General features: G+C 40.6%; 1 protein-coding gene across 2 annotated transcripts in view; it reads left to right on the top strand.

Moving 5' to 3' along the window:
* CMIP (c-Maf inducing protein) overlaps window positions 1–13,497 on the top strand; it is a 138,192-nt gene that overhangs the window by 64,996 nt on the left and 59,699 nt on the right. Inside the window, exons 1-2 of one of the 2 annotated variants that reach the window (XM_075039951.1) lie at window positions 7,773–7,787; window positions 8,351–8,476. In XM_075039951.1, coding sequence (XP_074896052.1) covers window positions 8,363–8,476 — 114 coding nt within the window. In that variant the 5' untranslated portion in view covers window positions 7,773–7,787; window positions 8,351–8,362. Of the gene's footprint in view, window positions 1–7,772; window positions 7,788–8,350; window positions 8,477–13,497 lie in introns of those variants that run through there. The other variant, XM_075039950.1, reaches the window with a different exon arrangement.

Raw genomic sequence — 13,497 nt, 5'->3', positions numbered from 1 at the left:
TCTTGTAAATAAATTGTAGTAAGAAATGAGCTGGGATGCACATTAAGAAGGTGGTGAGAACTGTCAGGATTGCGGACTCTATGAGTCAAATTCTGTATTTCTAATGAGACATGGGATCCTGGATATCTCAGCTTCTTAACAGTTCGGTATTTTATACTTGGATCACCTTTCAGGTTAGACTTCATATGTATAGGTGACAGAGGTGAATGCACTGCTTCCCTTGCAGCTGTCTTCAGCCTTTTCAGTTTGGAAAGCCCTAAAATTTTCCATGGGAGGTGCAGATCCTTGCATAGCGGATCTGACCCTACTGATAACAGTTGCGGTTTCCTTCTTCACCTCTTGTTGACCTATTAGAGATAATGAATGGCAGGCCTTTGAAGATCGGTAAACCAGAAGTAAAAACCAGTGTAAGTGCAAGGACAATATGCAACAGAAACATGCTATTGCAATTACCTAAACCAATTTCAAAAAACAACCAAACAGAGATCTCCTGTTTGTAGTACATGTCAGTTTGGCCGTGTTTCCAGTTATTTAACAGACTGATTATTTTCCAGGTGCCAAGTTTGTATTTGAAATCAGCTGATGATCTTTCATTTCCAGCTCTCAGGGCTGCCTCTGGTTAAAGTAGTCATTAAAGGGTGGCATTTTAGTATAGCGTACATTGTGTCTGGCTTGGACTGAAATCCTTCCACCCAACCCTTTCTCCTCTCTCTGGTTTATCGGCATTTGATACATTTCATGGCGTGCCACATGGCTGATTTATTGAAAGAGAATTGAAAATAAGAGAGCAGCCTTGACTCAAGAACGGTTTGTGGATGCGGTTTTGTTTTCTGTCACATCATCGTCGCTATGGTGACTTAGCAAAGATCTGTTTAGCAGTCACTAGGTGTTTCATGTTCTGGCCAAAAGTTAGGGATTTTCCGATATTCCTCGTAACAGTTGTTTTACAGAAGTACGTGTGTGTGTAGTCTTCTGCAGTAAGTCCCTGCTACTCTTGTATGTATATTGTTGCTTCTGTGAGAAGGTGTGTACCTGCTGTATTTTGGCTGGTGGCATCCTTTCCTTCCTGAAGTAATTTCAAGGAGGGCTGATAGGTGACCTACCTGTCTCATCAAGGTTACTGAGTATTTCCTCCCTAGGAGGGATGTCATGGAGTGCAGTGATAAATGCAAAGGGATGGAGAACATGAACCCTGCTAAGGAATGGTCCTTCTTAAGAATGGGTTATGCAGTTTCAGGGGAGGAGGAGGATGTGTTTGGAGCTGATTCACATAGTTGGATTCAGGAAGTCTGAGCTCTTTTCCCACATCTCTCGGGCTTCTCATGTCACCTAAAGCATGATCAAGAGCATGATGCAGCTACAACCTTAACTGAGATTTTCTTCTTCTAGGTTGGTAAGTGGGGGATAGTAATTCTTCTCTTGCAGTTCCCCACGTTCATTCGGAGGGGTTTGAGGCTGCGGCGCACGCTTGGAGAATTGCTGCTCCGAGCAGAGGCGCTCTCCCTGGCAGGTAAGTCGGGCCAGGGTCTGTGAAAGTCTCCCTGTGTCTGGCAGGTTGTGTCAAACACGTCTCCCTCCCTTTCTGCTCCCCATCACTGGCCTGGGAGCAGCTGTCCTGCCCGTGGGCGTTGATCTGGCGGATTTGGCCACCACCTCGGTGGCAAGTTGTGGTCAACCTCTAGCTCTGCAGTAGGGCAGGGACACCTTGCAGAATGTTCTCATTCCTGTTAGCAGAGGTTTGAAAGCGGGAGACAAGGTTTCTTACTTAGGCTTGACCTCAGAGAGAGCTTTTTGGACACTAGCACTGCAGCCAATTAAGTGTTCAGTGCTACTGGAAGTCCCAGTGGAGTTCCCTTTGTCATGCTAAGCTAGCCAGAGAGAAAGGGTTGATTTCTTATGGGCTTCTTAGACAGGGTCATCTTGATGATGGGCATCTTCAGAAAGTCTTCAAGATACATGTGTTATTTTGCTAAATATAACTGTTGCTAAAATGAACTGAACACTTAGAAGTGCTCCTTCAGCTGGGTTTGACAGTAAAAGAGAAGGATCTCCTCATTAAAAAAAATAAATCTGTATGCATTACAGCTAACATAATAAATTTTTCCTGCATATTTAACTCTCTTGTCATGGTAGATATCCCATAATATGACCTTATTTTCCCTTCTTCTTAATGATGAACTTCTGTTCTGTGCTTTAAACTTATTTTGGATCTGAATTAATTTGAAGTTCTTCCCTCTGCTGGTGTCTGCTGCACTGATTTTGCAGATTTTGTAGCTCATATGTCTTAATGTTGAGACCAGTTTTTTCTTGTCAGCTCTTTGATGAACAGTTTAGGCCTGTCCATTTTCTATAGCTCCACAGAACTGATACTTCAGCCCCACTGCAGATTGGAAGGGTTTCTTTTCTGCACGGTCTGGGGTAATCTGTTTCTTACTGGCAGCTCTTACATTTTTATCAGTTTTGTAAGGTTAATTAATGCAACAGCCCCCAGTCTTGGTTGTCTTAAATATTTAGAGGAAAGAAAGAGATTTATGCACATTTTTGCTGCAAAGCTAGATTTGGTTGAATTTCTGAGTTAGATTCCCAGCTGGTATAAATCAGTGAAGTTCCACTGAAGTCTTTTGGATGATCAGCTCAGCAGAGGACCTGGCCTTTCTCAATTAAATCATGTCACTTACTGAAGTTGAGCTACTTTGCACTGACCATACAACAGTTGCTGCTGTATTTTTGTGTAGAGAAATATGGGATGTATTTCTACTACCTTTTGTCTCTGTGTAGCTACAAAGAAAGACAGGGGGGTGTGTGTGTACATTTATACACACACATACACACATGGATGTTTATACACACAGTCACCCACACACAAATAAATGTGGTAGGAAAACTCCTCCCTCTTTTTCCTATCATTAATTATGCACTAGTACACCCTAGGCTTCAACTGAGATGGATGGGTAGAGCCTCACTGAAGAATTGGGCCACTGTGTCCAAATTTGTTTCCATGTATCAAAAAGCTCCAAAACTAGCCAAACAAAACCCCACCAAGCATTGCTACCAAACTTGGATACATTTGGGAACAAAGCACCACCAAGCAGAAATAATTTAGATTTGCCCCATAGAGAGATCTCTTCCCCATGCGTCCTTGGATTAAGCACCCATTTCACCCAATGTAGAACTCCCAATGCACAGAGCAAGTGAGGTCTTTTCTTATGGTCCAACACATGAAACCTCCTACTTATCGAGGAGTGGGAAGGGAATAGCGATGATGGGCAGGGCGAGGGTCTGGGAAGTGTGATGGATTAGATGAGAATGTTGTTCCAAGGAAGCTCAGAAATTCCTTTGTGCAGCTTTGGGGCAGAGTTGGGTGTCTCCCTGCTGTTAGCCTTTCTGTCTGTTTTCTTATCACGTTAATCTCTGTGAGATTAACATTGACTTTAAACTCTTTCAAGTCATTATGACAAGTGAGCATGGCAGTAAATTCTTCCATATCAAAAGTGAGACAAATTGTACTGCGCTGCATATTATGGCGTAGTACTACTAATTGCTTAACTTGATAAATGTCTTCTGATAGGTTATATAGTTAATGAACAAAGATGTTAATTGCTCTTATCTGAAATAGCTACATTTGCAGGGGCGTTCTCTGGAGCCATGGATGTCTCCTAACAGAGATTTATTTCAAATCATCCATTGTTTTCAGCAGTTTCAGAGTCCATTACCCTTCAGTGTGCCGACTGAATAGTCTCCACCCCCATCAAAGTTTTGAGAGCAATCAAGTCTTCCTGCATTTTACTCAGCAGGACTGAATCTTATTTGGGTATGGAGAACTTACATATAATAGAGTATGCTCATCATCCTGGGCTACAGCAGCATGGCTCATTCTTAAGAGCAGTCAAGAGAGAAATAAGCACCTGACAGTGGAAGAGCAAGGGTCTGGAATAGCCCCATTTCCCCCCACCATCTGGAGTATTTAATTGGGAAAATCATTCTTCATTGCTGTTGTGTTGGTGGGAGTTGTCAGTCTAAATATGTTTTAATGCAAATAACCATCTCTATTTGTAGAATTCATCTTTTCTAGATGCTTTCTTTGGAAAATATGCAGCTGAAGATTTAGTACATTATTATATGAGTAAGTGCATACAAGCCTCATATTAACAATGGACGTCATGTTTATTCTTTCCCTTTTAGAATTTCCCATGGAAACAAGTGGGCAGATTTTTGCATTATTGAGTAGTCTGCTGCTGCCGACTTTTCCCAGAAACGCTAGCAGAAAACTAGCCTTATGCGTGAGCCTACATGTTCTTCCAGTTTTGGGAGCACTGGATTCCCCATAGATTTGATTTACAGTAGGTTTTGGTGTGTGGCTATTCTGGTACAAAGTTGTTTCAAAGCTGTATGATTAATAAATCTTTATGGAACTCGAAAAAGACAAAGTTCTCACTGAGGTTAAAACATACCTGATTTCCCAATGGAGAAATTGCATGTTCTGTTATGAGGCTAAAGGCTAATGTGAAGAGAAAAATCTTTCCTTGACTTAGGGTTTTTGTTTGTTGTAATTTCATTTTCATTTATGAGTCTCTTACAGTTTTTCAGAACATGTTCAACAGCAAACAGCCAGAAGTTAAAACTGTAACTATAAATCTGTAAGCTGACATATGTAGATTCTCTGGCCAAAGTTTCCTAAGTCAAGATTAATTTTGTAGAGTGAATGAGAAAAGTGCATTATCTTGCTTTGTTTGATAGATTTCAGACTTTGCCAAGAAGTATAAATCTCCTTTCAAAAATGACAGCTATAAAAATAAAAATTATTATTTTCTTAAATAAAGGCATTTTCAACTGAACTTGATGTATTACTGCTCCAAGATGCTGTAGCTTTAGACTGTCTCATATCAATAATTAGACTGAAATATTCAGGTCCTCACTGCTCACTCCCTTCCCCGTGATACGCTGCCCCCTAAGTTATGTTAACATACTAGTTTCTGTTTCACGTTAGAAATGGGGCTGAGGGAGCTAAAAAGTAGTCTGGCAAAAGCTGGATGGGTTCCCTGATCTGCCTGACGCCACAGCCAGACAAATATTTGTACGGGAAGAGGCAAAGTGGGTGGATGGAGGTGGGAATGCTGCTTAAGACTAGTATTGATGCCAGATGCTTCATGGTGACCCACCGAGGATCTGTCTCATTTTAGGTATTTTCAAATCTCTGAATCCACATTTCTGGTCTTTCATGTTGTTCCAATTTGAATTTCCCATGAAGTGACCTGGGGGTGAGGATGCAGTTTCTGGGGGAGTGTGTAAGCAAGACCAGCTGGAACATGAGAACGTGCAACACTTGCACTGCTTATTTATCGACCACAGTGATTCACCGTGATCGACGTTTGCATACCTGAATGTCAAAATAGTCTGTATTTTAAGAGGAACCAGTGACTCAGGCTGTGGTTTTACCTCAGGCCATTTCCTGATAAACGGCTGAACTGTGCTTGGTCTTGAGAAAACACACCAGGGGGAACACCGATCTGCGCGCAGGGATTAGGGAAAGGACAACTTTGTGTGGGGCTGACCTTTACCTCGTTAGTGCCGTGGTGTCCCTGCGAGGAGCACCCTCGCCCTCTGAGGTCTGGGAAGCCTCGGGTCCGAGGACAGCTCTGTTTCAGTGCTTCTTCAGAGCATTTCTGCACAGCCCTGTTGTGGGAGTGTGGTCTTCAGTGTTTGACAGCATCTATAAGCACAGTCTCAAGGAACTCTACACAGTGATAAATCACTTCACTTAAGAGTCTTTCCATTGCAAAACAGAGGTGAAGCTGCCTATATAGCTGGTGTTTTCAGAATTGAAAATATTTCACTTCCTAGAACATGGTGTTTTTAATGAAAACAGAAACAATGCATATGATGTTGCGTATAGAGATTGAAATAGATTTGGGCTATTCATTTTTTGAGTAAGATAGCAAACAACTGTATAAAGCTTTGTGTGTGGTATGACTAGATAGAAGGTATGGAAGTAGGATCATGAGAGTGCTGTATAAACTACCTCATTGGCATAACGCTTTCATTTGGAGAGATTAGCCATCTGTGTAATTCCATGTTATGGTTTAGGTAGTCTTCCCATCCTTTGCAAACTGCAGAACTGTGTTCCTCCATTCTCCTTAACGAAAAGGACTGCTCTATGAGAAGAGGTTTATTCCTGAGATGAAATCACTTGTGTGTGGCTACAGAGCTGTGATTGAACTGGATCAGTTGTCTTTAATGCTGTTTAAATGGATGGTTTAAGGTGTAGGAGAGGCTTCTCTTGGGAACAGATTCTGTGAGAATTCTTCAAATCCTCTTTGAAGTTAATGGAGGGTATTAAAGGGCAGTCAGCACCTTCTTAAGAGAGAAATTTAAATTGCTTTGATTAATTTAATTTTATATTTGTGTCGGCTGTTTCTGGACGTCACCCTTCTCCAGTTTTTCAGAGCACGTTTTTGATAACTTTGCCTCCTGAGCATACTAGATTTTATGCTGGCTGTTTTCATATTTTTCCCTGAGTGTTGTAATGCTGATTACCAAAGGATCTTGGGCCTTTGACTTCCTGTGAGAACAAGATAATTACTCTCCAGTAGGCAACTCATGACGTACAGTATCAGCGTTAAGCCACTGGGATTCCAGTCACTAGTGTAGAACAATATTGTGGGTAAATGAATAAGCAGAAGTTTATCATACTTCCTGCATAACAAGGTTTTCGTTAAAGAGACAGCGAGAATTGTTTTCAGCAAGGGGTAGTGTAAAATGAATGCTGCCACAACAAACATTACTGAAAAAGATATTAAAGTTCAATTCCCTGGCTTGCTGGGTTTTTCTTGGGGAAAAGACAACTGTCTTTTTGTAGCAGCAAAGATGGATGACAGGGCCATCACTGCATTTTGGCAGATGATGTTCATGGCCTTATGAACATGTATGAAGTGTATAACTTCAAAGTACGATTTCCAGATGCACCACCTACTTAACTTATGGAAGAAGGTTGTACCAATTAGAAGTAGAGATGTTCCAAATGCAATTTGCTTATTTCACACTCGCCCCCAGGAATCCCGTGTTGTGATTTTAAGAGTTGGCCCTGTTTGACCCTGAAATAGATGTGGTTTCTCCCCTGCCTTCTTTATTTCAAGACTGTCAGTTAAAAATAACTTAAGTATTGGGTGCAGTGGGAGTAAGTTTGAGAAGTTTAAGTTATATGTAAACCAGTAATAGTGAAAAAATAATTCATAAACGTAATGAGCTCTATTCTCTTGCAAGACATGGCCAACCCAAGGGTTTATCCACGTGGTGGGATTAATCATTTTTGTATGAAAATAGTTTCTCTGCCATAGCAATACTGATCAGTTCGCTTACGCTGTAGCAAAGCAAAATAAATTACGTCTCTGAGCACCTCTGTTAAATACGCAAATTACTTAAACAACATGAAGACTCGCATAAAGTATGGTGTATGTACATATACTCGATAGATACATGGCTATGTATCTGTGTATTTATTTATGTTTAGGACATAATTTTACATGTGCTTGCATATATACATTTATATTTCAGCTTGTCTCAGAGATAATTGTACTTCTGTAATGCTTAAGAATTATGGGGATACTAATAAGGAGTTTCATGTTTAAGTTTGTTTCCTTGCTACTATCAATTTATGTTGTACATGTAATTGCAAAGCACAGTTACTTATTTATGTTTTAATTGTGACTTTCACTTTAAACTGGGCATCAGCAGTCTGTGCAGGAAGCCAGTACTTAACGTACTTAAGATGAGTAGGCTGAGATGAGTAGGTTGGTTGCTTTGCTCTGCTTTTGCTAAAAGTTGAGGGCTGAATCTTTGGAGCCCCGAGAAGCACTGTCAAATGTATCAGTCTAGATTTTGATGATGTGCTTGATCAACCTTGCAGCCAGGGAGAACAAGAAGAATGGGTGGACTAAAACTGCCTTAATATAGTACACTGCTGTTCTGTCTGTATGACTGAGATGCTTCTTCACACATTTATAGCACGTCCATGGCCAGACCCCTTCTTAACTCAGTTCAACTTGAAATTATGTTCCATTGATTTTGGGTCCAGAACAAGTGCAGTTTGACATTTTTGTATTTCAGGCAACTAGGTTTGGCCTGGTTTTGTTTTTATGTGAGTGATCTTAACACTTGAACGAGTTGGATGAAGGTGGCTGGATGAATCTCTCTGTTGAATGGCCTGTATAGGAATTTTGCTTTCCAATTAGATATTTTGCAGGTATTTTCAACACCAACAGTAATTTTTCTAGTGCTGTTCTTACTTTGAAACTGTGAAACTTCTAATGACTAAGTAAACATTTTTTTTTTACTCTCCTTTGTTTTCTTGCAGCCAACTGGGTACATGGAAAACTCCATTTCCTACAGTGCTATTGAAGATGTTCAACTGCTCTCCTGGGAGAATGCCCCTAAGTACTGTTTACAGCTCACAATCCCAGGGGGTACTGTCTTACTGCAGGTACAGTAAACACAGAAGTACAATTTTCTTTCTCTCTTACTATGAATCTCCTTTAACTTCTGTTTGCTATGCATGAAATCTTAATTAGATGGACTCAGAAAAGACAGAGAACTCAGTGCTAACCACCAGAAAATTTGCTCGGGATGATACCTCTGAAACTCTTCATGTTGTTTGACAGTGACAGTCACAATGAAAATTTTGGGCTACAGCAATTAAATCTTCTTGCTGATTATGTGCATCAAAACAGTGCTCTGTGGAAAGGCACATTGATGCAAGCCTGGAACAATTGTATTTTTACATATAGTCCTATTCCTGCATGAAAAAAGTTAAAAATTTCAACCTTCAGTTCATATAGGAAACCCATAACATGCACTGGAACTGACAGGTATCTCTTTTTAAAAGATACTCGATCTTCACTGGAAGATTTCAGTATATTTGTATGGATATCTACATATGCTAGTTTTCTAAGTGTTATTTTAAAACAGAAGACACTGTGTTTACATTTTTCCAGATTTCTTCATCCACTTGTGAGGCTTTGTAGGATTCCTTAGGTCATTGCAAGTTTTAGTGACAGAAAAGCACTCCACAGCACTGAGCTTTGGAACTACTTTGGAGTAGGAAAAGAAAAGCAATTGAAGACCCAGCTGCTTGGCCCCCAAAGAAATTAAAAAGAATGAATTGACTCCAACTTAACTCTTACCATAGTTCTCAACATTGTTTCAAAGACAATTTATTACCTGTTGCCCTTCAGGAATTTGCTTTTTCAGTTGAATATACAGCCATGACTATTGTGTATATGCATTTCATGCAGGTAGGACTGTAAACAGACTGGGTGAGCAATTTCTGCAGAAAATACGAAGCAAAAAACCAGTTTAAACTGTGGATAACTCATGAAAAATTAAAAAGGATATTTTTTCTTGAAAAAGTATGAAAAACTTCAGAGGATTGATCATAATAGAGCTTGTGTATTTGGGTGTGTACACACACACACTTACTTTAACTGTACCACTTTTGCACAAAATGTAGTCTGATAGATAAAAAGATGGGAACGTACTAAATGATACGCTAATGACTGTGATGACCATGTCTGCTGGATCATTTGTCCAAGAAAATCATGGTACACATTGCACCATGGTGCACAATCCACCATTTCATTATTTCTTGGTGGTGAATCGTTTGCTGAAGCCCCTGTAGGACCACAAAGTATGTGACACCATATGTATCCAGGGAGGGTTTAGTTAAAGCTCTTCTGAAACGTCTCTACCTGCAGATCACGTGAAAAATAACCCAAGTGGTATCATTCAGTAAGCCAAGGCTAGGTGCCAAGCTGGTCCGTGTTTTCCATACTATAGACTTCTGTAGAGACGTGGAACAGCAAAGTGACTCTGAGTTGGGAAGCCGATATGACTAACCCTAGGTTGCGCTAATATGAGGTCCAGCTAGGTCCAGCTCTCCTTTGCCTTCATTTCAGACAGGCTGATGGGTCTGTCTGTATGCAGAGCTGATTGTAACAGCAGCCTAGAGAATACAGTACTTGACTTCAGCTCTTCACGTGGTTCCTGTGCTTGGGGTTTGGGATGGTTTTGGAATGGCGTAAACATACCGTGAGGTTTTGATGATTTTCAACATAGCAAATAGACTTTCACTCTGAAATGGTTAGAGGTGTACACGGAAACATTCATGGCCACATCCTTTGTGGAGTGTATTTCTGGAGCTCTCTTTCATTTACTTCACTGGTGCCATCCTGGGGTTTTGCAGCCCTGTGAAAGGGTGCTGCAGCCATTCCCACATTTTAATCTGAAATTGGTGCAGCTAAGTAAGTTTGGGATGACCTGAGAACATCTAACTCCTGGTGCATAGGTGGCATTTGTGTGTCTTTTCACATGTCCTTGAAGCACAGGCATGTGTCCCATTGCACATGGAACATACGTACGTGCCTCTGCTCAGTGCCTAGTGAATTTCTGTGGCTTAGCATTACTTACTGATTTTAGGCATTACCGGGGAGTGTAGGGAGTCTGAATTTCAGACAGGCTGCTGCAAGTCCACCTAAGTCCTGGTTCTGTGGTTTAAAAAGCCTCTATTGTGCGTGACATTGGCGAAGGCAGGAAGACAAGCCATGGTTTCCCAACAGCTGGATTAGGGTCCTCATTATTGACGAAATCTTCCTTGCCTAATCTGTTAATTGAATTAATTAGGAAGAAACTAATTTGTCAAGTTTGATGATTTTGATTTTTTTCTTGTGATAATTTTGAATCTGTTTTTTTCCATAAGTTTTCTTAGTGGTGCTAGCATTTATGTTTATATCTGTTTCAACAGCTAGAATAGTTACATCTGCCTTTCCAAATTCCACTTCTAAGTCTTTATTCTATAGTTTATGGTAGCTGCCTTTACAGGCTTGCTGAATAGGAAACAAGATAAAGTTTGAACCCACAGCTCCCTGCTGAGTTTAAAGGAAATTGGTAGGGTGTGCAGACTTTAATCTGGAGCAGCCTGCCTTTTGTTTCTTTAAAAAACCCCAACAAACAAATAATTACATTTGTGAGAAAGTAACATCTTAGCGTGGATGCTTTAGTATTTTCTTCGAAAAGATTGGTGTCTTTATGTAACCTTACAGGAACTGATAAAGAAGTGGAGTGAGCTGGGCTTCTGTTATGTTTATTGCTGACTGGCTGAGCAGACTGGATCAGATTACATTATAACTCTATGGGAATTTCAACATAATTGAAAATACAAACTTTAAAAATGTTTTTAGTATGACTTGGTCCTTGGTAGCGTCTCAGTTCATCAAATGTGGCCAGATTGGAGGGAGTATAAAAATAGATTTCCCTTATACAGTTGTAATATGTATTCACAAATCCAAAACAGTGCTAAAAGTTATGTTTAGTACACTTAAGAAATGAAGATGCAAACCCCAGATTTATCAAGTAGTCGAGTTCAGCAGAAATTCTCTAGAATAGGTGATGAAAAGTCTAAGTATCTAAAAAACACGTTCACCAAGGTGCTGGGAAACGGAGATGCTGAGAAAGCAGCCCTTGCATACTTCAGTTATTTCCAGATTTCTGAGACACTTCAATACATTTATGGGAAATTGGGACTTCCAGTCTTTTATAAAATCATTCCCTGCTAGTCTGAGCAGCAGCATGCTCTGATGTAATGTCCAACTCTGGTATCGGGAAGTGTATGATAGTGGAACAAGTCAAACTAGTCCAAAACACGTTCCCAGTACTGCTTCTTCTGAAATGCACTTTTGGTGAAATCTGGTTTTTTGTTTTGTTTTGTTTTTCTTCCAAAAACTTGATCGAAATCAGGTTTGTATATATAAAAATGTTTAAATGAACTGTTTTGACTACCCCCTGATTTATTTCATATTTCTGATTAATTTCAATTTTATATTCTGATGTATGTTTTTGCAGATGCTGTATTGTAAATTCTTTAATACTATGGGATATTATTGACATGGTTTGACATAAAATGAAGCATTTTAGAAGTTCTGAATCACAGGCTTTCCTGATTTTTCATTTTGCAGAACAATTTAAAATTCCAACTTCTGCTTCACTGATTTGAAGCAGAAGCAAATTTTGGACAACTGGCATTTCCCTCAGATGGAAATTCATTTCCAGCAATCCTTGTGGGAGGATGTCAGCATGTGGTGTCAGAGCATCCTTCGTTTATTTGTCTGTGTTAGCCATGATAAATATCCCAAGAGAGTCCCAGTCCGTGTTCAAGTTCTCATCCCCCCTGTCTGCTGTCACCAAGGTCTATTTCTGGCTTATTACTGCACAGTAATGAGTCAGAGAAGGAAGAGTGCCATTACCTTTCCTTACATCATCCTGATGTCCTCCCATAGCAGTACTGACCCATCCCAACCTATTTTAACACATGAAATCTGACAGGCAACGCCGGAGGTGATGTAGCTCCTCTTAAGAAATCAGATCACGCTAACAGGACGTGTCTACCTGGGTTTCAGAGGAGGATTTGGTTCTCAGGCAGCAAACAGCTTAATCTGGGCTGGGATCGCATTGAAAAGGCATCTTCGTGCGTGTGCTTCCCACTCAGCGTTTGTTGTATGAGCACAACTGTCTGAGCGCGGGCTTGTTTCACCACCCAGCGTTTGGGGATTCTCCACGTCCCCTGTGGGAGTCACGGGCAGTCAGTTTTCCAGACGTGCTGGGGGCTTGTGTTTTCTTTCCTCCTGCCAAATGATGTGGTCCCTGGTCCATCTGATGAGCAGCAGTCAACTCTCACAGACTTTTTTTTTTTTCCTTTCCTACAGTTGGGATAGCAGGTGTGAAAGAAGGTGTTGCTGAAGCTGGCTCGTAGACCACAAGCTCTTTAGGCTGGGAAATAGGAGCTAAATTGAAGAAGTGGGAGCTCTTTAGTGTCAGTAATAACTGGGCTTCCTTGAGCTGGGCTGAACTTCTGCTCTTACGCTTTCTGTTTGTAAAGCACTGTGTGCAGTTATTGTATTGTGTGGATGATTATGAAGAGGATGCTGCTATTGATAGTGAAATAACTGGAATAACCTTTTGAAAAAGATTGGAAAAAAATTTAGAGTATGATTTCACAAGCTGCTTAACACCAAATGTAGGAAGAGTCCCAGGAAAAAGTCTTTGGTATTTCAGTCATGACAGTACTGCCTGCTTTCCCATGGTTTCCTTTCTTTCAGATGGATCCTAAATGCCCTAAGGCCGCCACTTCCATCCCTATCACTAGTGTTGTTTTATTCATTTCTTGGCAATCAAGTGTAGTCGGAAGGAAAAACAAACAGAACAGGAAGCCTTGACAAGCACAACAGTCACACACACGTTCAGCTCGGTGCTTGAGCATGCTGTTTTTGCCAGGGAGTCCCCGTGGTAAATGTTTCCACTGGATTTTTTAGTAACATTTTATTTTAGTCTCCAAAGAGAACCTGGCTTTTGTTTTAAGTGTGAGTCTAGCTGATGTTGCTGGTCTGGAGAGGTCATGCAAGGACCAGAATCCAGCAGAGATGGGGAACATTTTCAGGAGGAAAATGGCATTTC

This window comes from Buteo buteo, chromosome 11 (assembly GCF_964188355.1).
Source record: "Buteo buteo chromosome 11, bButBut1.hap1.1, whole genome shotgun sequence".
NCBI classification, from domain to species: Eukaryota; Metazoa; Chordata; class Aves; order Accipitriformes; family Accipitridae; genus Buteo; species Buteo buteo.
This window is presented reverse-complemented; position numbering and strand designations above follow the sequence as displayed.